Source organism: Podarcis raffonei, chromosome 17 (genome assembly GCF_027172205.1).
Source record: "Podarcis raffonei isolate rPodRaf1 chromosome 17, rPodRaf1.pri, whole genome shotgun sequence".
Taxonomy (NCBI): domain Eukaryota; kingdom Metazoa; phylum Chordata; class Lepidosauria; order Squamata; family Lacertidae; genus Podarcis; species Podarcis raffonei.
The window spans coordinates 31,589,960-31,615,928 of record NC_070618.1 but is presented as its reverse complement, the minus strand read 5'-3'; the positions used below and the strand labels follow the sequence as shown (position 1 = coordinate 31,615,928).

The 25,969-nt window shown below is 43.4% G+C and overlaps 1 protein-coding gene across 2 annotated transcripts in view; it reads right to left on the bottom strand.

The window, feature by feature from the left end:
• Window positions 1–25,969, bottom strand: part of RASAL3 (RAS protein activator like 3) — a 51,105-nt gene extending 25,136 nt beyond the window's left edge. The window contains exons 1-4 of one of the 2 annotated variants that reach the window (XM_053371353.1): window positions 25,515–25,969; window positions 25,308–25,424; window positions 9,485–9,902; window positions 1,217–1,341 (exon numbers count right to left, since the gene is read on the bottom strand). In XM_053371353.1, coding sequence (XP_053227328.1) covers window positions 1,217–1,341; window positions 9,485–9,902; window positions 25,308–25,424; window positions 25,515–25,646 — 792 coding nt within the window. In that variant the 5' untranslated portion in view covers window positions 25,647–25,969. Of the gene's footprint in view, window positions 1–1,216; window positions 1,342–9,484; window positions 9,903–10,284; window positions 13,554–25,307; window positions 25,425–25,514 lie in introns of those variants that run through there. The other variant, XM_053371354.1, reaches the window with a different exon arrangement.

The window sequence follows — 25,969 nt, the reverse complement described above, 5'->3', positions numbered from 1 at the left end:
CCTCCTTGAGTCCCTGTCAGGGGAAAAGGTGGAGCTCAGGACCGCAAGACCTCAAGGACCGCCTCTCCCCATAGAAACCATCCCAGACTCTGTATTCAACCACTGAAGCCCTTCTTTGTGTGCCTACTCCACAAGAGGTCCAGAGGGTGGCAACACAGAACAGGGCCTTTTCTGCAATGGCCCCCCATTTGTGGGATGCTCTCACCAGGGAGGTTCACCTGGCGCCTTCATTATATATTTTTAGTGTCTGAGGGAGGGGTGTATGTGTTATTGTTTTGTTGTTTCTGTTTTAACTATTTATTTGTGCTTTCCCCTTGCATTTTTATCTTGTGAGCCGCCCTGAGATCTTTTGATGAAGGGCAGTATATAAATAATATGATGAAATAAAATAATAGATAGATAGATAGATAAACAAACAATACATCTTCCCTCGTGGTCCAAAGCAGTGTGTTAAGAAGAAGGCTTTTTAGCCAGTGTAGAAAATTTCTCAACTCCAGGAAAGTAGAAAGGAAACTGGGCCCATGATGATTTCTCTCATGGGATCCTGTAGAACAAGCTTAACATAGAGTTCCCATTTCTGCTCTGCTTCCCAGGCGCTGACATCCTAGCTTTTACTCTTCCACCCCCAGAGTGAGAGCTGCATTGGGGCTGGATAGAAGGCCCATTTTCCCTTCTACTTTCCTGGAGTTGAGAGACCTGTATCTGTGACCCATGGAGAACCATTACTCTATGAATCCTTACTGGCAGTGTAGAAAATTTGGCAGGAACCTTTAAGGTACAGTGGTACCTCGGGTTACATACGCTTCAGGTTACATATGCTTCAGGTTACAGACTCCGCTAACCCAGAAATATTACCTCAGGTTAGGAACTTTGCTTCAGGATGAGAACAGAAATCGTGCTCTGGCGGCGAGGCGGCAGCAGGAGGCCCCATTAGCTAAAGTGGTACCTCAGGTTAAGAACAGTTTCAGGTTAAGAACGGACCTCCGGAACGAATTAAGTACTTAACCAAGGTACCACTGTACTGATGCCATCCATAATCAGCAAAGCTGGGCTCAGGTATCTGAGCAGCAGTAGCTTCAGTCAACACTCGGCCAGCAGTTCACGGCCTGAGAAGCATACACTTCCTTGACATGCGACCGTGTGCTGGGTGTGCTCAGACAGACACATACACCCTCCTTCTCCCTCCTACAGTTTTGAATGTCAGAGATGGCCCCACCTCCTCATCTCTGCCCAAGACCATTAGCTGTCGATCCACCAGCGACACATTGGCCATATCCCAGATGGTTGCATCCGTTGGCACAGCCGAGGTCAGTTGGGTCAACTGGACAGTAGAATCATCACCTGCAAGAAGAAGAACAAGGAGGCATTTGGGTTTACCCGGGCTCATACTTGCTAATAAAGACGTGAGAGCAAAATATATTTTCCTCCCAAGTAAGTAACTACCATCAAAGTGTCTTTCCATTATATGCTATGCCCTTGTGACTTGTAACTTGTAACTAGCCTTTATTGGCATAAGTTAAAACAGTAAAATCATAAAATCATACATTGATAATCCAAACACATACAATATATAAAAGACTAGATAAACACCATTGAATAAATCAGGCAACTTTAGATTTAGCATATATATATATAACTGTGTACAGCTGAAAATGCTGGCAGCATTAAGATAAATTCAACAGTGTAAATATGTTTTGATGGATGCAATAATGGCATACTGAATGGTATAGTTTCTGTAGAATATGCAGGGATTTATGATATGTAAAATGAACCATGGAAAGCAAAGAAGGGAAGTTATTGATATCTTAAGGATGTAATTATGAGTACTTCAAATTGTAAAAAAGAAAATTTAATTATATATAGGGGGGCATTTTATATGCATTCTAACATACAATATGCATTTATGAACAGTGTTTGTTTTTGTTTAGGCCAGAGAAGTGTATCTTAAGATTCAGAGATGTGTGAAAACTGAAGGATAACTGATGTTCTGCCATGGCCTCAGAGCCCAGCAATGAACAGCTGGACAAAGACTCAAAAGTCCTCAGTTCACCCCTAGACCTTTGGAGCACACTTGGAGCTCTCCGTAGTGCTGCGATACCTGGCCTGCTTTGCTGCCTTGCTCTGTGAGTTCCTCTAGGGCAGCGGTCAGCAACCTTTTTCAGCTGTGGGCCGGTCCACCGTCCCTCAGACCATGTGGTGGATTGGACTACATTGGGGGGGGGGATGAACGAATTCCTATGCCCCACAAATAACCCAAAGATACATTTTAAATAAAAGCACACATTCGTACCTACGGGACTACCTCTCCTGGTATGTCCCAGGGAGGACCTTACGGTCTTCAGATAAAAACATCTTGGAGATCCCGGGCCACAGGGAGGTTAGGCTGGCCTCAACCAGAGCCAGGGCTTTTTCGGCCATGGCCCCAATCTGGTGGAACGCTCTGTCACAAGAGACTAAGGCCCTGCGGAACTTGACATCTTTCCACAGGGCCTGCAAGACAGAGCTGTTCCACCAGGCCTTTGGCCAAGGGGCAGTCTGACCCCCTCCCTCTGTAATCCTCATAGCACTCCAGCCCAAGGGTTGCCATTAATTTGATTTTGAATTGATTTTAGAATGAATTGATTTTAGAATGTATTTCAATTACGGTAATTGATTGTGATTTTATGTAAACTGTGTTATTTTTTACTGTTGTTAGCCACTCTGAGCCCAGCTTCGGCTGGGGAGGGCGGGATATAAATAAAATAATAATAATAATAATAATAATAATAATAATAATAATAATAGTAATAATAATAATAATAATAATAATAATTCTCATGTAAAAACACACTGATTCCTGGACTGTCCGTGGGCTGGATTGAAAAGGCGATTGGGCCACATCCGGCCCCTGGGCCTTAGGTTGCCTACCCCTGCTCTAAGGAACCAAGGCAGGACATTGGATGAAGAGTTTGGATTTGATATCCCGCCTTTCACTCCCCTTCAGGAGTCTCAAAGCGGCTAACAATCTCCTTTCCCTTCCTCCCCCACAACAAACACTCTGTGAGGTGAGTGGGGCTGAGAGACTTCAAAGAAGTGTGACTGGCCCAAGGTCACCCAGCAGCTGCATGCGGAGGAACGGAGACGCGAACCCGGTTCCCCAGATTACGTGACTACCGCTCTTAACCACTACACCACACTGGCTTATTAATCCAGGAAGTGCAAATCAGCCACTTAATGGGATCCCTTAAAAACACAGACTGAACAAAATCTATTTGGAAGCTGAGCGCAACCATTATGACCGGGGTCACCTTGCTAAATTTGCCTTGAACAATGGAAAGTAGCACAGCCTGTAACTTGGCTTCACTGAGTCACACACGAAAAAAAAATGGCAATACAGTGGTACCTCTGTTTAAGAACTTAATTCGTTCTGGAGGCCCGTTCTTAACCTGAAACTGTTCTTAACCTGAGGTACCACTTTAGCTAATGGGGCCTCCCACTGCCACCATACCGCCACCACGCAATTTCTGTTCTCATCCTGAAGCAAAGTTCTTAACTCAAGGTACTATTTCTGGGTTAGCGGAGTCTGTAACCTGAGGTACCACTGTACTGGTGTTTTGGGGTTGATGGGCACACCATTTAGGGTCTTTTCAAGTATTACGCTGCCAGGCTGTGGGCACCGGAAAGTCAAGCATCTCACGCCCTCCCTATGAGTCGCAGCTGTCCTCCTGGTGGCTGAGATTTTTCTATCCCACTCAAGCACAGGGAGAGGTCAGAGGGAAACGAGGGGGTGGCTGCCGGCTCCTCCTGTCCCTGAGGTGGATCCTGCCCGCACTTGTGCGGCTACATGAAGATAGAGATCGGAAAGCTGGATGGGTTGGCATAGTCAATCGCAGCAGAAAAGCATCAAGCTGCAGTTTCCACTACTACCAAGAGCTGCATCATTGGGCAGTTAGTGCCTGCAAAACAGCAAAGCTTGTGCCATACCGTTCCACCTTCCTTCTGACATGCCAATCACCACAGGATAATCTTTGAAAGACATCCCCACCCACAACAGCAGCCCTGCCCACCCCGCCCTCTTCGTTGAGCGGCAGCTAGCAATTATTTGCCAGTTTAACAATCCCAAACAAAATTTGCATAGAGGGTTTGGGTGCAATTAGGAAGGGCGGGGGAAAGGAAACCAAAACCCAATGGAAAGAGACTTGTATACCCAGCTCAACACAAAAATGCAACATAATGTGGAGCAGCAGGAAATAAGCTAGGGAGATGGTTGGACCTTTGGATGACAAGGAAGGCAAAAGCAGGCAAAGGCAGGAGAAGATGTTTTCAGAGAAGCTGCGTTAATTCCGTCTTCACAGCGGAAGATACAGGGCAGATCCCTAAAGCTGAAACAACACACACAGAGAGACATACACACATTACCTCGGTTTAAGAACAGTCTGGTTTAAGAACGATTTGATTTAAAACTCTGCAAAACCGGAAATAGTGTCTTGGTTTGAGAACTTTACCTCAGTCCAATAACGGAATCCGAACGGTGGAAGGGCACCGGCGGCAGGAGGCTTCATTAGGGAAAGTGTGCCTCAGTATAGGAACGGTTTTGGTTTAACGGTTTTGGTTTAAGAATGGACTTCCAGAACGGATTAAGTTCGTAAACCGAGGTACCATTGTATTAATTTTTCTGTTTTACAATTTAAAGTACTCATTTTTACATCCTTAAGATATCAATGACTTCCCTTCTTTTCTTTTCATGGTTCATTTTAGCAGCGCAACAGGAAACACAGGGGGACTCAAAACAGAGCATGTTCAGCTTCTAAAAAGAAGTTCAAAAACTGGAACATCTACTTCCGGGTTTGCAGCGTTCAGGTTCCAAGTTGTTCGTGAACTAAGCTGTTTGAAAACCGAGGTACCACTGTACATTAAACCGCTGTGTGGATGCACCCTAGGTCTTCCTGTTCATAGCAGAAGTCAGAGCACTAACTGGCTAGCTCTTGAGATGTTACAAGTTCACTTCCTTCCTCTCTCTCTCTCACCACCCCTCACATACCTCTTGGAATTTTTATTTTTATTTTTAAGAGGTTTATGATGACTTTAAAAAAAAAGATGAAGCCCAACACTACCATGCTACTGTATCTCCTCTTTTTAAAACACACATGCACATACGCATAGAGAAAACTGGCCGGGTTGTTTAAAATAATGTTTGAGGTATTGACGGTCAAAAAATTAAATATGGAGGGAAGGTGGGCCACATATGAAGAGATTTTGATGGAAACCAAGCAAGGCTTAAAACTTAAACCATATGATCAAACTGAAGGTTTATTTACAGGGTGGTTGCAATATCATCAAGTTAGTGACACATTTAATGTTGATAAGAAGAAGGTTGGTTTTGAAAACAAAAAAAATCAAGATTTCAAAATCGATCTGTTGGAAAGCAGAAGTAAACTTTTATCTAAGATGTACAATTTGTTGTTAGTATGGTTTACCAAAGATGAGGAAGTGAAAGAAGTGGTGATAAAATGGGCACTAGACTTTGGGCACAACATTGAATTTGATTCATGGATAAAATTGTGGAATGAAAATTTGAAATTTACAGTGTATGGCATTAAAAGAAAATGTAATGAAGATAGCTGGTACTTGACAACAGTAAAGTTAACTAAAATGTATAGAATGAGAGATAAAACATGCTGGAAACGTAAAGAATCAGATGGTGACTTTTATCACACGCGGTGGACTTGTGACAAGAGTAAAAATATTTTAGGAACTGATTTATAATGAACTAAAAAATATGTTTAGATATACCTTCCCCAAAAAAACCGGAAGCATTTTTGCTAGGTTTGATGGGAGAGGAAATTGCAAAGATAGACCAAAGACTATTTATGTACACCACAGTTGCAGCGAGAACTTTATTGGCCCCAAAGTGGAAGTTACCGGAGGTACCTACCATTGCAGAGTGGCAGGCGAAGATGATGGACTTTGCAGAAATGGCCAGACTGACTTGCAGGATTCAAGACCAGGACGATTAGAAATTCCAAAGGGACTGGAGTAAATTTATTGCATATTTGAATAATAATTGCAAAAATCTGAAGACACAAGCAGGATTGAAATAAATCCTACAATGTGGACAATAGGTTAAAGATTTAAACTGCGCGATCTGAAAGTGGAAAACCTACTGAAGGGAAGGAGGAAAGTCGTATGCTGGGCAGAGCCGAAAGTCTTTGTGTTTGGTATTGTAATGTTGAAAATACTGTTTAAGGAAGAAAATAATAAATATATATATTTTTTAAAAAGTAATGTTTGTAAAAAAACCACCACAGAAGTTTTTTGTTATGTACTGATGTTCTCACCCTGGGCCAGCAGGGGGATACTGTAGATAGTTATGCAAATGAAGGATCGAAAGTAACGTTCAGTGATTGGATAGTTTGTATGCAAATGAAGGATCGAAAACGTTCTGTGATTGGATAGTTTTAGAAAGTTGCAACAGTTACTATTGTTCTGGAGCTCTATATAAGCAGGCTGACTGAGCTCCTCAGTTAGTTCTGTTCCAGCTTACAAATAAAGAGCCGCTTTGGAAGAATCGCTGTGTCATCTGATATGTTCACCCACAACTTAACATTTTTCTTTTGGGAATTATATGGCCAGAACTACCTTGACTGTATAGAAACTTATTCATGTATGCAACCACAGCGGCAAGAATGTTACTCACCCCAAAACAGAAAGAAGCAGAAGTCCCAGCAAAGGAAGAATGGATACAAAAACTTATGGAATATGCAGAAAATGGCAAAACTCACCAGAAAACTAAGAAATCAAGATAACAAACTTTTTAATAAAAGAATAGAAATGGTTTATTGAATATTTACAAATTGTAAACAGATAAGAACATTGGCAGGATTATTGTAATAACCTGCAGTTTTATAAGAGTATACATTTAAAGAAGATGAATAAATGAGCAAATTAAGTTAAACTGGACATGCAGAAGATATTAAAAATAAATTTAAGGAACCACAGAAAGAGGGGGAAGTCAAGTTTTGAAATGTTAAAATGATTGAAAAATTAGTGAAATGTATAAACCTGAAAAGCATAAATAAAACTTTTTTTAAAAGAAAAGAAAACTGGCTAGGCATTCCCCCGCATGCAGGAGTTCACACCAAAGCACGCCACCAAATAAATAGTTTATTTGCTTTTAAAACAAACAAACTTAAATAATAAAATATAAATGGGAACAAAAGGCAGAGCGATAGCACTGGCAGCAAGGGAGAGGATGTGTCACTTATTATAAATGATATAAAATACACCACACACAGACACAGCTGTTTTGCAATCACATTCCACAAAAGCGCTGCTTTGAGGTAAGGAGTGTGGGCTGTGCACAACAAACAAGTGCAGATTTATGGAGCAGAACGCCAACTCGTGTAGGAAAGGCCTTTCACCAAAGTGAAGGAAGTAGCTGCTACGGCCGTCATTTCAACACCAGCAGAACGAAAAAGCTTGCATGTTTCAATGCAGACTTTTTAAAATGGTGCAGTCAAGTAAACCAAACTAAGGCATGAAACAGACACCTAAGGAAGACCTAAGCTCACCCAAACCGTATTATTAGCAGTTGGCAGAAGCAATGGAGCAGGAAAGGGCAGGGAGTGTCAAGGGATTTTCCTTTGCAGGTTGAGAGTTGGAATCAAATCAAAGAACACATTCAGATGTGCTCAAATGACTTTAGGCATCAAGAGCCTCACTGGCTTCAGAATGGTGTCAATAGGACGGAAATGGTTTGCAGTCAATCGTTTCAGCTTAACTGCGTCAGCAATAGATCTATTTTGCATCGTCTTTAGTTCAGCCAGCATTCCTCCCTTCTGCCCCACAGGGAAGAAAATCCCACTCAATTTTGCACCTAAACTGAAATGTGGTATAGGGGTAAATTGAAGAAGACTAGGAACTTTGCACTTTCCTAAACTTTTAACTATCTCCCCAGCCGATCACCACACCAGTTCTTCTTCTTTTTTTTCACGGCAGCCTGATGAAAGACAGACAGCTGCTTACTTATTGCACAATAGTTTCTAAACCGTGGTTTAAAACCAACCATTATTCTTCCCAGAATTTGGCAAGAAGAGAGAAATTCCTGGAGAGGTAGAGAGGCTCACCCTTTGAGAAACAGAGGAAGACCCTGGCAGCCCAGACATAGTATCACATCATTTATTTTCCTTGACAGATTAATCTAGAATACCGACTTCACTTTGGTTCTTTTTGCGTTTTAATACCAATTAGAACAGTTATGGGTTGTGTCAGGTTGGCTAAAACAACCCAAATTCTGTGCATGAATAAAATACAGACATTAAGAACATTTATTTTGCTCTTAATAGGCACGCGGGTGGCGCTGTGGTCTAAACCACTGAGCCTCTTGGGCTTGCCGATTGGAAGGTCAGCAGTTCGAATCCCCATGAGCTCTCGTTGCTCTGTCCCAGCTCCTGCTAACCTAGCAGTTTGAAAGCACACCAGTGCATGTAGATAAATAGGTACCACCCCTCTCTTCTGGGAAATGATTTATAAATGAACTGGAAAAAAATGTTTAAAATAACTATTGTTTAAAAAACCAGAGGCTTTCTTATTAGGTATAAAAGGAGAAGAATTACTGAAGGATAAGAAAGTACTGTTTATATATATGGCGACAGCGGCAAGAATGTTATCTGCCCAGGGATGGATAGAAGAAAGAACCCCATCGAAAGAAGAACGGATAATGAAGATGATGGACTATGCCAAAATGGCAAGGCTGACTGGGAAGATCAGGCACCAAGAGGATAATAAATTCAACAAAGAATGGCATGACTTTATAGAATATATTAAAGAACACTGTAAACATTTAAAAATGTTAGCAAGATTGATTTAGCACTTATAATTTAAAACAACAAAGGATAAAGTTGAAGTGTAATAATTTAGATAAATTGAATTAGATGCAGTAAAAAAGGAAGATAAATTATGGAAGCTAAGGGAGGGGTGGGGGGAAGTCTGGGGGTTCAGGGAACCCCATAAATGTACTGATATGGATTATGGGTTAATGTAAACGTGTGTGTGTGTGTAAAAAATTGTTTTTTGAAACTTTGAAAGAAAAAAAAGGATAAATAGGTACCACTGCGGCAGAAAGGTAAATGGCGTTTCCGTGCTTCCAGGGGTCCTTTACTTTTATTTTTTACTTTTTTATTTTGCATATACTATGGTTTGTGCAAGGTAAAGAGTCATGCAGAGCACTGAAGCATCCATTCCTCATGGCTCCTTGCATTGTCACCTGGGATTTCACCAGTCACTGCCTTCGTGCTTTCAAAAGATATCTCAGTCATAAGCGACAGAACCCTAGACAGGATGTGGAAGGTGTTTTTGAGCAATGTCAGGCCTTGAGCCAGCTTTCTGCAGCTACCCGCTTCCCCCAGCCTGTCCTGCACGTATGATTTGCTCTCTCCTAGTTCAAAACAACACAGAAACCCAGCTGGGTCCATCACAAAACTGCCCTTGGGGAGAGCTGTCTTACCTTTGCTCGCTTCCTTAGTCTCCCTTTCCGATCGGAGGGTCCCCTCCTGGTTCCTTCGATGGGACACAGAGCGCAAGTACTTCCTTAAACTCATCTTACTGCTTCTCTCCTGGGCCTTGGGCACTTTGGCTGGAGTGGAGAAAGCCCTCTGGAAGACGGACCTCTTAGCAGCAGCTCTGCTGTCTTGGGGGGCCACTGGTGCTTGTGGATGCTCATGGCTAGATTCAGAAAGCTCGGTCTCTGGCTGGCTTTGTACTCGCCTCCATTTCTGTAACTTGTCCCTGCGGCTGCTGCTGCCCCATGTCGCATGGTTCAACTCCGGTTCCTTCTCCCCGTTCTGTAGAACTGTCTGCCACCTGTAGGACCTCAACAAGGATGGCGTATCTGTTCCGGACCTGTGTTTCTGGGGAGCCTCCATCTGAAAAGCAAAAGCGTAAATGCAGAAGGTTCCAGAAAAGCATCAAAAACAAAAGACCCTTGTATTCCATGCAAGGTTTCGGGATATCACAGTCAAGCTAAAAGTGAGCCCAGATTTCCCACCACCTGGTTCTTACTGAATGGCCTAATACTCTTCCTGTCTTGGCAGTTTGACCAAAGCCACATGGTTCCCTCTCCTGAGCAGCAAGGAAACACAAGCGATACCTGCCTTCTCAGCATAGCTGTCAAGCGTCCCTTATTTGGCGGGACAGTCCCTTATCCCAGCACCATGTCCCGCTGCTGTCCTTTATTGATGAGGCTTCGTTTGGCTGCTGGCTGAGCTTTCTGCCTTTGGCTCGAAGGGGCTCAGAAGCTAAACATACCTGTGCCCGGAAAATCCCTTATTTTGGCTGCTGATCCCTTATTTTCGAGGCTGCTGGTCCCTTATTTTCAAATCTGTAAGTTGATAGCTATGCTTCTCAGGGCAATTGAAAGATGCACTTTTCTCCTCCTGAAACCCAGAAGGTAGTCTTTCCCCACCAAGGAACAGTCCTTTTTAGTGGCAGGTGGATGTTGCAGCAGGGTTACCGCAGTCAAATTCCATCCCTGTCCATTCATGGAGCGCAACTGAGAGGTTTCTGGTCCTGAGAGATGCTGCCCTGCACCGGCTGTGTTTCAGTCACGGACATTTTTCTAGCAAGGCTCCTGCGCCTTTAACAACAGGAACAGAAAATAAGATGGCAAGCCCAACTGCATCCCACACTGTCATTCTCATACCCAGACACTTCCTGTGATGAAAGAGATTGCACCGCGCAGAGTTGCTAATTGTAACTTGCAAGCTAAGCTCCTTGAGGCTTGCAGAACCTGGGAGAGGACAGTGGAGTATCAACAGAAGCCCATCTGCCTTGTCTGAAACCGTAGAGAGAAGGTTCGCTGTGCTTTGCCAAACCTCACAGACTGTGGCCTAGCTCCAAAGAGCCATGGGTGGGGCACTGTGGGGCTTGCCTCTTGAGCAACCGGCTCTGCCCTGACCCACAGAACCTGTCCTACCACATCCCTTGTGCACTGGGAAGCCATCCTGCCCAACCCCTTGCATGGTGCCAGCCTTGGAGCAGAGATTGCTCTGGGCTGGGATTGCTGTGCATCCCATAGAGAGGACCAACCTTTCATTTCCTACCCTCCTCCCTGCTATGGGCACTGCTTTGTTCTAGGCAGCTAGCTCCACAGCCCGGGTTTAATACTGCAGAGGTGTCCAGAGGGTGAGAATATGGGACCCACAGGAACTGGGGCAGCAGGTTCGTCTGGCACAAGTTCATCAAAAAACCACCGAAGGGAAATCCTGGCTGAGAAACACCTGCAGAGCAAAATCTTTTAGGGCATATTTGTGCAGGATTTCGTTCAGTCTCAGTTGTGCTTTCCTGGGCTCTCTGGATATACTTTTTGTTGTGCATCAGTGTTTCTTTGTGCTCCTGATGGTATCAGGGCAGTTGTACACAATCCCCTTTTCAATACTGTTTCCACCTGCAAAAGTTTCGGGGGCAACATACTGCTTCCTTTCCAATCAGTGCATGCCCCATAGCTTCCTGCTGAAATTTAATCAGTAGTTATGCAAGTCTTTTGCACCACAAATTTTCTGGTTTTTTGCCCTGCCTTTGTTGTGCTACAGTGGAAGAGTGCCTCTCCTGAATAATGCATTTTAAAAAAAATGTTTTATTTTCATATGTATCTGCCCAATCAACGGCAAGATCTGCTGCAACAAAGGGGTGCAGAGTACATCTCCCTGTCCCAATTCTGTTACTTCTCTTCCTCACCCCTCATTCTGCAACCCCCACCCAATAACCAGTTCCCCTTCCACCACAGCACAGAGCCACCTGCCCAGTTACCTTGGCTTCCTGCTAGCTTCTCACCCCATCCTGCCTTCACCACTTCACTGTCTGGCTGATTTCCTCCCCTCCTCATCCTGTGCTCTGCAAGTCCCCATGTGATCTGCATCAAGATAACAATCTCACCTCCCTCTGCCTGAGCAGCATCAAGGCTGCCTCTTACAGTGTGGGTGGCTGAAGCCATTCTCTGTCTGTCTAGCTCAGAAGGTGCACATTTGCAAAATGGACTTGGGCTGCTTGGACCAGGCTCAGCCAAAGCTCTCACCCGGTCGATCCATTCTACCACCAGAGAGCAAGTTATACACATTTCACATCTGCATTTCTTCCTGTGAGAAGCCACATAGCAACCCAGTTCAGAGCGGGCAACTTGCTGAAGGGGGCCAAGCCTTGATGTTATTATTATTACTATTATTTATTAAATTCATATCCGTCCTTCATCCAAGGATCCCAGGATTGCTCTTCTCCAGACTTGTATGTGACACATTGAGTGGAATTCAACACCATGCTAAGGTGGTCATTCTTTGAGCCAGTTGTCAAACCATCTCTCCCTTCCCTGTGCTGTTTCGGGGGTTCTTCAGATCCTGCAGAGCTGGTGTGAGGATGTTGAAAGGAAGGGAAGGGAGGAAAGCCCTTATTACACTAGTGGGACCTGGTGTGCTGGCTATTCAGCTGAATCCAGCTCATTCAGTTTTGCATCTTGCTTGTGCATCAAAGGGCTCGTCCATCCTTCTGTTTGTCTTGGGCCTAGAAAGCTCAGGTCTCGGCAATTTTCCACTTCTTTCCAAGGGAAAACCAGCTCTTTAGTGATAGGTCAGAACAAATGGCAATCTGGGGAAAACCTGAATTGCTGTTTGCTCTGATTGAGCACTAAAGAGCAGTTTTCCTTGGAGAAAAGCAGCAGGACATGGGGAAGTGTGGATGAGCCCCCAGTCAACCATTCAGATGCTGCAAGTCCATTTTGAAGCAGTGCCAGTAAAAGTTTCCTAGGACAAATGATGCCTGCCTCCAGCGTAACAGCGCAAAGAGGATTCTTAGACAATTGAACAGGTAAGACCCTGGAGCAAGGGCCAAATTAAATGTGACAGCAAGAGTTGTGATTGGATCTTCTGAGTTTTGTTTTCAAAAGATCAAAGTGGAGGAGCCCAAATTAGATCAGGGTCATGACACATGGGGATGTGAGCTAAACCCTCTCACCTTGTGCCATTGGCCCATTCTACGTGTGTCTTTTATTTATTCGAAAAGTTTCTATGTTTTGGTGTGACCTATGGTTGACTGACTGATATTTATAAGCAACCTTTTGTCAATAATTTCCAATTGGTTCATAAACATTAAAAACAAGTTCAATAATGATAAACAATATAAACAAAACATACAGCAGATCAAAGCACAATTAGCAATGAGAGATGTCAAAAATTCATGATTTCTGAAATAATTTTATAAGGTCTAGGTGAAAAGAAAAATTTTTTTGCCTAACACCTAAATGAAAGCAAAGTTCAGAGCAGATGTTCATAGGCTGCAGCAAACTTCTTGGAACTGTGAAAGCTCTGGCATCACAGCTTTCATCAAGTGCAGAAGGGAATATGGGTGGACGATGGGACAACCAGCCTCATATAACCACCATGCTTAATTCATTTATGAAGGGGTTAAAACCATAGAGTAAGCTCTGTCCTGTCCTGCCAGGCTTAGCTGGGTCACTTCCCCCTACCTACTGTTGTATTCAGTCAACATGAGAAGCTCATTGTGTAAAGAGGTTTGAGTTGGTTGCTGCAGCTCAGACCACATGGCTCTCACAAGCCTCTCTTGAGTTCCTATACCAATAATTCAGGAACTTTCACCACTTTGCAACTAAGCCGGCTTAAATTTTTAACATAATTATTTATAGATTTCATTTATATACATTTCAATAGTTTAACAATAGTTCTAACATTTCAAACCTCCCTTCCTCCTCTTTCTGTGGTTCCTTGCATTTATTTTATCATTTTCTGCATATTCTAAATTAACTTACTCTCCTTTTATACTAAGCCAGGTTTTATGGTCTGTGAACTTTCTGAAGCACGTGAATCTGAGCTTTAGAGAGTTTATAAAAATTTTAACTTACCAAACTTGTGGTCTTTTTCCTATTCCAGAAGAAGAGGGAATCTCTGGAACTCACTTTGAAGGGCATATTTTAAAGGTCTAACAGCCTATATTTCCACTGTTTGCTGCATATTTTGCGACTTTAAATCTCCACTGGTGTTTCTCCTACCAAAGAGTACTTGCCCCAAACTTGGATCTTGGCACCCAGGAATTCTCTGTTTATATCTATTTTTCCCTTGCACCAGTATGGACAACACCAGCGTCTCCGATTGGTGAGCAGTATGAAGCCTCTGGATTTGCCAAGTCTGGCTTCGACACGAGGATCCTGGCCTTCCAGCTGCTCAGACAACACAACAGCAGCACCCGGCCTTCAGGCTTCCTCCTCATCCTTTCCCACCCACACTCTCCAGGTCTACACCTGAGTACTGCAGGACCAGCCCTACCACAATGGCACACGCCTAAGTTACACCCCGTTTGGATTACTGCAACATGCCTTTGTAAAGTGTTCGGAAACTTCAACCGGCTCAAAGAGCTGCAGCCAGATTGCTGCCTGGCAATGGTTACAGGAAGCAGGCAGCTCCCTTGTTGCAAGAGCTCCATCGGCTACCAGTCTGTGTCCAGGCACAATTCAAAGTGCCGGTTATGACCTACGAAGCCCTGCATGGCTTAGGTCTAAAGTCTCTGAAATACCATACTCCCCCATGTGAACCTGTCCTGGTTCTGAGATTTTGAGAAAGGGTCTTCTTGGTGGCTGCTCCCAGGCAACTTTGGAACTCCCTCCCTGTTTTGACTGTTTCTCTCCTTGTTGTCCCTCTGCCGACAAGGACTCTTGGGAACAGACTGCTTTTAATTAAAGGCCTGAACCTGTCTGACATGGTTTTATATCTCCTCACAGACACAGATGTATGTGACCTGGGGTGTAGCACTCTTTGCAACTGCTGCTAGGAAAATTAGAGCAAATTATATAGCCAAGGTAGCCATCAACTGTAAAGGAGATGAATTTATTTGACCCTACCTATCTACATCAGGCTATGCTCTATCTTTGTCACCAAACTCCGAGTATAAATTGCACACTGTATTAATTGACATTGCTTTTTGATATATTAGTGGCCATGTGATGATTTTAGCTTATGAATTTTATTGTTTAATGTCTTGATCTGTATATTGGGGTACTTTTATAGCTCTGTTTAGAGTACGTAATGTTTTGATAATATAAAGTCTTTTGTATCAATCCAGTATATTTTCCTTTAATTGTCGAATGATTCTGTGAACATTGCGGCAGCCTTTGGCTATGTGCAATAAAATTGACTGACAGACTAATTAAAGGCCTGGTTTTACTGTTATTATTTGTATGGTTTTAATATATTTTTTATAATATAGATAAATTCTGTCAAAGCTTAATTTTAAGAAAACAATTGCTTATTTCCTATGTTTTTAGCTCTTATTTTTATCTGTCAGCTGCCTTGAGTCCCTGCAAATATGCAATAATAAATATGCAATAAATAATAATAATAATAATCCACAGTGAGCTGTAACCAAAGTTTATTCTTGGCTAACCACTCATGGTTTGTTTGGGGGGAAACAAACCATAAGTCCATGTTTAGACATAACACCAAGCCAAACCATGGTTTACCTTCCTGCAGCACAGCAGTAGGGGAGGAGCCAAGCACTTTCACCCCTTAAACCATAGTTTAAAACATAGGTGAACTAATGTGACTGTTGCAATCCACATGGAAATAACATATAAGGTAAAGGTACCCCTGCCCGTATGGGCCAGTCGTGTCCGACTCTAGGGTTGTGCGGCCATCTCACTTAAGAGGCCGGTGGCCAGCGCTGTCTGCAGACACTTCCGGGTCACATGGCCAGCGTGACAAGCTGCATCTGGCGAGCCAGCGCAGCACACAGAAACGCCGTTTACCTTCCCGCTAGTAAGCGGTCCCTATTTATCTACTTGCACCCGGGGGTGCTTTCGAACTGCTAGGTTGGCAGGCGCTGGGACCGAGCAACGGGAGCGCATCCCACCGCGGGGATTCGAACCGCCGACCTGACGATTGGCAAGTCCTAGGCGCTGAGGTTTTACCCACAGCGCCACCCGCGTCCCTCGGAAATAACATAGTGCCCTGAAAATCTGTCCCGAGTTAACACTCAAAACCAGCAGTGGAAAAACAGGAAAGCAAACTCATAGATGTGTTAAGAGAGGCATTCAAATAAATAAAACTGAGGACCCAAGTAAGAAGGGGAGGGAAGTCAAGTATAAAAGGAATACAAATGAATCAATTTTTATTTTTGTTTTATTATTTTTTATAAATACATGTTTAGCCATAGGAGAACTGAGATGTTATAATGTGATTCTATGAATGTAACTTAAAAGAAACCAATGATTTGCCCAAAAAGAAGAAGAAAGAAAAACGAGTGAAATGTATAAAACTAGTGAAATGTATAAACTTGAAAAGTGTAAATAAAATTTGAAAAAAAAGAATTACGTATCTCAAAGCCTGGCGCTCAAGCCTGCCTGAAAACCACATCCTCTGGTCTGGAAACATTCTTTCTAATACAAAGGCCATAACTCTTTGGGAAGGCAAAGGCTCTCTGCAGATGTTCAGATGCATGCTGCTACTGAACAGACCACCTGCAGTAGGTCGGAGGAGCCCTCGTCCAGATTAAGCCCTGCCAAGCAGCAAGTGATGGAGAGTGCCACATCAGACAGGATACCTGACCTGTTTCTCAGAGGCCACTGACAGCAGCTAGAAAGAGCAGGTCTATCAGTTTTCACCACAGCAATCGAATGCAGACAGCAGACTCATAATCATACTGCCCCCCCACCCCCATGCAGCACAACCAACCTGAGAAAGCCAGACTTACATTTGAGGACAAAGGCCTGTAATTGGAATCAGACTTAACTCAGCACTTCAAGCTGTTTTCCACACCAGACTGATATGAAAAGGTGTTCAATTCAGAATCAAAAAATATGTGTAGAGTCCTCTTCCCCCAACACACACACACACACAACTGAATGCACTGCACGATTTACCTAAATTGTTGTGGTTTCTCAAAATAGCTGCGCTACTGTTTCCTCTGACAGCACTGTGGCGCTGACATAAAAGTAAAAGCTCATTATTTTCAGTGTGGCTCCCGGGGCAAAGCTTCAGCTGCTCCTTTTTCGCCCTTCAGCAGCAGCGCTGAGGGCCGGGCTGGCTGCAGAAAGTTCTAGACCAGCATTTCCTTTCGCCTGTAGACTTGGCCCGGAAAATGTGCCGAGTGTGGATTGCAGCAGCTCGGCTGCTCACCAAAGCACTGTCACCACCGTGTTATGCTGAAGAATTGCACTGGCTGCCAGTCAACTACCAAGCTAAGTTCAAGGTGTGAAAAGATATGTGCAGCTTGGGATCAGGATCCCTGGAAAAACATCTCACCCCTTATATATTCAACTGATCTCTCTGCAGGCCTCTATCATCCCATCAGGAGGTTCAGTTCCATGTACTATCATACCCTCCAAGTGTCACGATTTTCCAGGACAGTCCTGGAATTATGAAAGCCATCCTGGCTTCTGACCTAGCCCCAGAATGTCCCAATTTCCCCTGCCATCGCCATCGTGCCCGGGGAAGAGGATGAGCTGGCGGTTGTCTCCACAGTGGCTGCAGTTGCCAACCTCCTCCCTTGGGCAACTCATAGCGGCTGCCGAAAAGTGGGGGAGGAGGAGGGGAGGCTGCCCCTGGTGAGGTCCAGACCCAGACCCAGACAGAGGGGGCGCCATATGGGCCACTTGGCCCGGGCCTCCGATTCCAAAGGGGGCCTCGGTCAGCATACATTCCCTATGTATTTTTTAAAAGCACTATTGTACAGTCATACTGTTATGTACTGAAGTTCTCACCCTGGGCCAGCAGGGGGTTACTGTAGATAGCTATGCAAATAAGGGATCGAAAGTGACGTTCAGTGATTGGATAGTTTTAGAAAATTGTTACAGTTACGTTGTACTGGAGCTTTATGTAAGCAGGCTGACTGAACCCTTCAGTTCAGTTCTGTTCTGGCCTGTGAATAAACAAGAGCTGTTTGAAGAATCACTGTGTTGTCTGATATGTTCACCCACAACTTAACACATACCTCGGGTTGAATGTGCTTCGGGATGAGCACATTCAAGTTGCGCTCCGCGGCAACCCGGAAGTAACGGAGCGCATTACTTCAGGGTTTCACCACTTGCGCAGACGCTCAAAATGACATCACACGCATGCGCAGAAGCGTCAAAACGTGACCCGCGCACGCGCAGACGCACGGACACGGGTTACGTTTGCTTCTAGATGCGAACAGGGCTCCGGTACCACTGTATATCTATATTTTCCATTTTGTCTTTATATGCAGATACGGTTCAAGCCTTGAAATAAAATTATTTGTCAGCATAACTTTCATGAAAATTATATTTATAGTTATTTATAAGACTTCAGTTACCCCCAGGGTAAAAAAAGGGGGGGCTCACATTATCTTCCTGGCCCGGGCCTCTGCCTGGCTCTGCAAGGCCCTGCCAGCCCCGTGTGATGCACCAGCTCTGAGGCGCACGCAGAGGGCAAGAAGAAAGGGGGAGCAGAGCAGAGCACAAGGAGTCCTGATTTTTTAAAAAAATGTTTTGTGTGTACGTGTCTAATCCTGCCCCTTTCTAATATTTATTTCTTGGTGTGTGTTTTTCACACTGTGGACTCAAGCTTAACATGAGTCAGCAGTGTGATGCAGCAGTATAATGCTTTTCAATTGAAAAACTTGATGGCACTAATCCACTAGCTGAAGGGGAAACCATGTGTGAAAACAGAACTTTCAGAACCAATCTGCAGAGCAGGTCTTTTCTCACTTACTTTGCTTGCTAAGGCACAAACCCCTTCCTATATGCTACAGTGACCATATGGAAATCAAAAGTTTTTTAAGCTAGTCCCGCTGATCTCTCTTCTCACCCCTCGCACCCTGTCTTTTCAGGAGGCGGGGGATATGGCAGGATTGGAGCAGTTGGGAACAGACACTACTTTAAAATATTCTAATGTAAATGGTATTCCACCATGGAGAGAACTTTTCCTTGTCAGTCTACAAAATCTCAGATGGTTGTGGTATCACCCTAACCAGCTGTTAGGATTGCTTTTAAAACCAGCCAGCGTACAGTTTCCAGGTCATATGGCCAGCATGACTAAGCCGCTTCTGGCGAACCAGAGCAGCGCACGGAAACGCCGTTTACCTTCCCACCACAGTGGTACCTATTTATCCACTTGCACTTTGACGTGCTTTCGAACTGCTAGGTTGGCAGGAGCTGGGACCGAGCAACGGGAGCTCACCCTGTCGCGGGGATTCGAGCCGCCGACCTTCTGATCGGCAAGTCCTAGGCTCTGTGGTTTAACCCAGAGCGCCACCCGCGTCCCTTAGAAATTCACATACCTAATGGAAAATAGCCTGCCTTGTAGTCTGACATTGAAATCAATTTCTGTCATAATCTGGGAGTCTTCGTTAAAGTTATTGCGTAAGTGGCATTATGTACCAATAAGGCTATCCTGGATAGCTAAAGAATTTAGCCCCAATTGCTGGAGGAAATGTGCTGTTAAAGGTACTTATATTCATATGTGGTGGCACCTCAATAACATTAAAACTTTCTGGAGCAATGTATTTTTTAAAAATTAACTTGGTATGTAACATGAGGGTTAAATTGTCTCCTGCACTGGTGCTGCTAGGAATTAAGAGTCTTGATCACTCAAAGTTAGCCAAATAATGAGCTTCTAACATTTCTGTTCACTCCTGCATGGATGCAGATTACCCAGATCCTGGAAGAAAGGGGAGGATCTGAACACTGAACCTTGGTATGCTAGAGTGTAGTCAGTAGTACTGGCTGAGAAACTGACTTGTTAGGTCCGAGCAACTAGAGGCAAACACAATAAATTTTCATGTTATGATACCTGGCAAATGTTTATTAAGTATATGAATTGTTTAGATCAGTGTCTCTCAACCTTGGGCCTCCAGCTGTTTTTGGACTACAATTCCCTTCATCCCTAGCTAGTAGGCCAAGTGGTCAGGGATGATGAAGGCCCAAGGTTTAGAAACAATGGTTGATCACAGAAGGAAACCACTGAATGAGACCTTTTGGAATAATTCAATGAAACTTTATTCCAGTGGTTACAAAAGATGGAAGACTACCAAAAACCTTTTTTGAAATGACTGACAATATGGATTTGATAGACATCTGGAGAACAAAACACCCATTAGAGAGAGAGGGAACCTTCTTTTCTGAAGCCAAAATGACATGGACTCGGATTGACCAAATTTGGGTGACTAGCAACATGGCGTCGAACATAAAGAAAGTGGAAATCTGCCCAAAAACTCTCTCCGACCATAACGCAGTAAAGATGGTGATGAAGCAAACAACAACTGGTTCCTTCAGATGGAGAATGAATGACACCTTATTTAGAGACGAGGAGATCTGTAAAAAGGCCCAAAAAACTTTGAAGGATTATTTTGAAATTAATCTAAGATCTAAAGTAGAAAAAAGAATAATATGGGACGCAAGTAAAGCCGTGATGAGAGGGTTTTTGATACAACAAAATACATTAAAGAAAAGAAAGCAAAATGAGAGGAAAGAGAAAATTTTGGAAAAGATAAAGGAAGGGGAAAGGAAACTAAGATTGAAGCCAAAATCGCAAGTGGTTTTAAGAGAAATTAAGCTGTACCAAACACAATATATGGAACTGATGAATCAAGAAATAGAATGGAAAATTAAACAAATGAGACAAAAGACCTTTGAATCTGCAGATAAATGTGGCAAGTTACTGGCTTGGCAAATAAAGAAGAGACAAAAACTCAACACGGTAACAAATTTAGAAGTGGAGGGAAAGAACATATGCAACCCAGTGGAAATTAGGAGCTGTTTTCAGAGCTACTTTAGACAATTGTATACACAAGGGCCGCAGAAAGATAAAGATATACAACAATTCCTCGAGAAAAATGGGCTGAAAAAGATTTCTCAGGAAAGTAAGACAATTTTGAACCAGGAGATATCAGCACAGGAAATAGAAGATGCCATTCAAAATATGACGTTGGGCAAATCACCTGGACCGGATGGATTGACTTCCAAATATTACAAAGTTTTGAAGGAAGGGCTTATACAACCTTTGAAGGAAGTCTGCAACGAGATCATGGAGGGGAGAAGGGCACCCGATACGTGGAGAGAGGCCTACATTACACTTATACCAAAGACAGAGACTGAAAAGACCCAACTTAAGAACTACCGACCCATCTCCTTACTAAATGTGGATTACAAAATCTTTGCTGATGTTTTAGCAAAGAGACTGAAAAGAGTTTTGATGGAGGAGATTCATGGGGACCAGGCGGGCTTTCTCCCGAAAAGGCATTTGTCGGACAATGTAAGGAATATAATTGACATTTTGGAGAAGTTGGAAGTGAATATAAACACTAAGGCTGTTTTGATATTTGTGGACGCCGAGAAAGCCTTTGACAATATTTCTTGGAGCTTCATGTTGAAGAACCTCCGGGGGATGGGGGTAGGCCAAGGGTTTGAAAATGGTATAGGTGCAATATATTCTGAACAGAAAGCAAAATTAATTGTAAATAATGTGGTAACAGAAGAGTTTAAGATTGAAAAAGGGACACGTCAGGGGTGCCCTATCTCCCCATTACTTTTTATCTCGGTCCTGGAGGTTTTGCTTAATATGATTAGGAAGGACCAGTTGGTGAAAGGGGTTCAGGTCGGAGTTAAACAATATAAACTGAGAGCATTTGCAGATGATCTAGTACTTACTTTACAGGAGCCAGAAGCTAGTACGAAAAGAGTTTTGGAGATAATTCAAGAGTTTGGCCAATTGGCAGGATTTAAACTGAATAAGTCAAAGACTAAGGTATTGGAGAAAAATTTAACACAGATTGAAAAAGAAAGGTTTCAGAATGAGACGGGGTTGACTGTGGTTAAAAAAGTGAAATATCTGGGTGTGAATATGACAGCTAAGAATGTGAATTTATTTAAAGACAATTATGAAAAAACTTGGACAGAAGTGAAAAAAGATCTGGAGATTTGGTCAAACCTGAAGCTTTCCTTGTTAGGTCGAATTGCAGTTATAAAAATGAATGTATTGCCAAGAATGTTGTTTCTGTTTCAAGCATTACAAATAATGGATAAAATGGACTGTTTCAAGAAGTGGCAGAAAGATATATCTAAATTTGTCTGGCAGGGCAAGAAGCCCAGAATAAAATTTAAGATATTAACGGATTCAAAGGAAAGAGGGGGGTTTGCCCTGCCAGACTTTAAATTGTACTATGAAGCGGCAGCTTTCTGCTGGCTAAAAGAATGGCTGCTTCTTGAAAACACAGACATTTTGGATTTGGAAGGATTTAACAATGTTTTTGGGTGGCATGCATATTTGTGGTATGACAAGGTTAAAGCGCACAAAAGTTTCAAAAATCATATTGTCAGGAAAGCACTGTTTAATGTCTGGGTTAGATATAAGGACTTGCTGGAAAATAAGACTCCAAGGTGGCTATCACCAATGGAAGCTAAGGCAGTTAAAAAGCTAAATATGGAGTCGAAATGGCCAAGATATTGGGAAATTTTGGAAAAGGAAGGGGACAAATTGAGATTGCAGAGTTTTGAAAAACTAAAAGGGAAGGTGAGAGATTGGTTACATTATCATCAAATAAATGAAGTGTTTAAATTGGACAGTAAAACAGGCTTCCAGGTGGAAAAATCAAAATTAGAGACTGAACTGTTAGAATCCAGTACTAAGAATTTGTCAAAAATGTATGATCTGCTGCTGAAATGGAATACACAAGATGAAATGGTAAAATCAAGTATGATTAAATGGGCTCAGGACATTGGTCATAACATCATGTTTGCTGATTGGGAAAAGTTGTGGACCACCGGGTTGAAGTTTACGGCGTGTAATGCCTTAAGAGAAAATATAATGAAAATGATTTATAGGTGGTACATAACCCCAGTCAAGCTTGCAAAGATCTACCACTTGCCTGATAATAAATGTTGGAAATGTAAAGAAAAGGAAGGTACATTCTTTCACCTCTGGTGGACGTGCCCGAAGATTAAGGCATTCTGGGAAATGATTTATAATGAACTGAAAAAGGTATTTAAATATACTTTCCCCAAGAAACCAGAGGCCTTTCTCTTGGGTATTGTTGGCCAGGGGGTGTTAAAGACAGATACAACTTTTTTTATGTATGCTACAACAGCAGCCAGAATACTCATTGCAAAGTACTGGAAGACACAGGATCTACCCACACTGGAAGAATGGCAGATGAAGGTGATGGACTACATGGGCTTGGCAGAAATGACGAGCAGAATCCGAAACCAGGGAAGAGAAGCGGCGGAAGAAGAATGGAAAAAGTTCAAGGACTATTTAAAGAAATATTACAAAATTAATGACAGTTAGAATGATGTTGGATTAAAATAAATGGTTACTATTAGTAATGGTTAAGACAAAGAGAATAAGGATGATTAACATAAATTTATAGTAAAATAAGGGAAGATTCGCTGAATAATTATAAGAATTTGGAATACAGAAACGGGAGGCAAGAGGAAGTCGAGGAAGAAAGGTTTAAGAAATTAGGATATGAAATGGTACCTGTTTTTTGCTCTGTTATTGTTTGTTGTTTGTTTATGTATGTTTTGTGTGTATTAATATAAAAATTGCTTAATAAAAATATTATAAAAAAAAAGAAACTTTATTCCAGTGATACAAGTCTGTACAAATACCAGGACAAGTTTTCGTTGTTTGTTGTTGGACAATTTTTTGTTTTATTGTTGTTACTGTAATTTGGAAAATAAATGAAAATATTAATAAAAGGGGGGGAAATGCTCATATATTTTAAAGAAACAGATACTCTGGGAGTATAGAGATGCTCTCGTCTCTTGAGGGGGGGCTGCTCCCTTCTTATGGAGTGGCTGCTGTCCTCTTCTCTTGGTGGAGGACTGTGGTGGGAGCTTCAAAACCTTCCCAAACTTAGACTGGAGGCATCTTGTCAAGCTTCGCCCACAGCTGGACAGCAAGCAGCCGATTAGCAAGAAACATCCATGACTGAAAAAGCAGGGAAGTGGAGGATGAATGTGTAACAGCCACAAACAGAACAGTCTGGCTTCAAATCTGATCCATTTGTGGCTTAAGCCCCTGCCTCCTTTCAGAAGGGCTGGACGCCACCAGTTTATATACCTGGGGTGCCACTTCTGAAGTGCCGACGAAGTGATAGAGCACTTGTGGATCTGAAGAGAGACAAGACGGAGGAAGAGTCTACCCACCCAGGACTGGCCTGTGCAGTTTCCCACCTTTGAACGAGGAAACGTGGTTTTATGGCCTCCCTTTTTATCACTGGCTTCTTGCCATGCTGCTTGTAGGCCCTTTTGAGAACAGGCTGCCACTCTAGCAGGGTTCCTTGGGCATGATCCAGTTGCTGCAGGGCTCATCTGCTGCTGTCCTCCAATTGTCTGACCTGAGCGAGGCCTATCAGCTGGGGAGAGGGACCCACGATGAGGCGATGGCCTGCACAACAGTCTGGAGGGTCTCCAGTTGAGCAAGAGAAGCAGCCTTATTTGGGATCTTTAGAAAATCTCCAAGGTTGAGGAAGGACAGTTGGGATGTGCAGGAACGGCAGGTGAGAGGCCTCCATCATAAGCAGCTGTGCACAAAGAAGGCAGAAAGGGGAGGAACATCAGATAGACGCCAAATCCCACCAGAGTTTGGAAACAACACAGCTAAAGTAGGTTTTGTTTTTAAAGAAGAGTTTGGTTCTGCCTTTCAAGGAGAGATGGATCCCGCTCTCTTCCTGGACTGGGAGGGATGCCCAAAGAGTCACCCTTGGTGGGGCCTTAAGGAGCTGCTTTGTCCAGTAAGATCATTGGTCTACCTCCACACTGACTGGAAGTCTTTCCTTCCCAGTCCTATGTGCATGGGGGCGGGGTGCCAAACTGGGTCTTTGACCTGGGGAAAATAAAGCCTAGTTTCTCCCCTGCCTAAATACAATATAAGATTCTAGTCCTCACAGTCCCAAAGGGCTGATTTAAATGAGAACACAGGATGCTGTCTTCTACTGACTCAAACCACATTAGCACATCTAGCTCCCTATGGTTTACACTGACTGGCAGAAGCAGCTAACTAGGGGGCCTTCCCAGCGCTGCCTGGAAATGCCATCAGGGATTTTTCATGCAAAAACACAGGCTCCACTACTGAGCAATGGCCCTTTGCCAGCCAGGACAGCATTCTACTGATTGGGGGGGGCGGGGCAGGGAGGTGGTAATTCTCCTGCCATTTGGATGGAGACAAACAAAAAAACCTCAGAAAAATAACTGGAACACTCCCTGGGAACATGGAATTTATGAAGGTCAAAAAACCAAGGAGCATCTTTAAAAACTGCCCATGGGGTGGGGGAGAACAAGGCTTCAGAATGTCTCCCCTCTCCCCCGCTTACCTTACCTTCTGTGGCAGCAGGGGAGGCAGAAGACCATTCTCTGGGCTTTCAGCTGAGCCAAAGATAGTTGTCGGAAGGAGACAGATGTTTCCGATGTCAACTGATCCAAAAAAGACAGTTCTCTAAAGCAAAACATCTCTGGTGCCAACTGATCTGAAGGAGACAGTTGAATGAGCTTTTAACTGATCTCAGGATCCTTTCAAACAACTCACCTGGTTTCCTGGGAAACAAAACATTCCGCAGCCCATTGTGAAGTCAGATTTGGCCAAGGCCTCACCCAATGGACTGTGGGCTCTCTCTCTCTCTCTCCATCTCAGTCCCATGTCAACACTTGGTATCCTCATCCAGCTTCCAAGCACCTGCCCTGCCCCTTAATTTACCCCTCACCAGGAGGGCCAGGGCAGCTGGATCTGGGCTTCCCTTACAGTTTTGCACCCCCAGCCTTGCATCCCTATGGGATTCAAAGGGAATAAAGTGGGCCCTGATTGTGATCCGGTTTCCACCACCTCATGAAAACTCACCTCCCTGCCCAAGGTGTTGGCTGGCCACATCTTCCTCCTTTAGTCATTGTGTATTATTGGTTCCTGTGGTTTGAAAGTTCTTGCTTTTTCATTTTAGGGTGTGGGCTACACCTTCTCTCTCCGCCTGGCTAACTCACCACATCTAG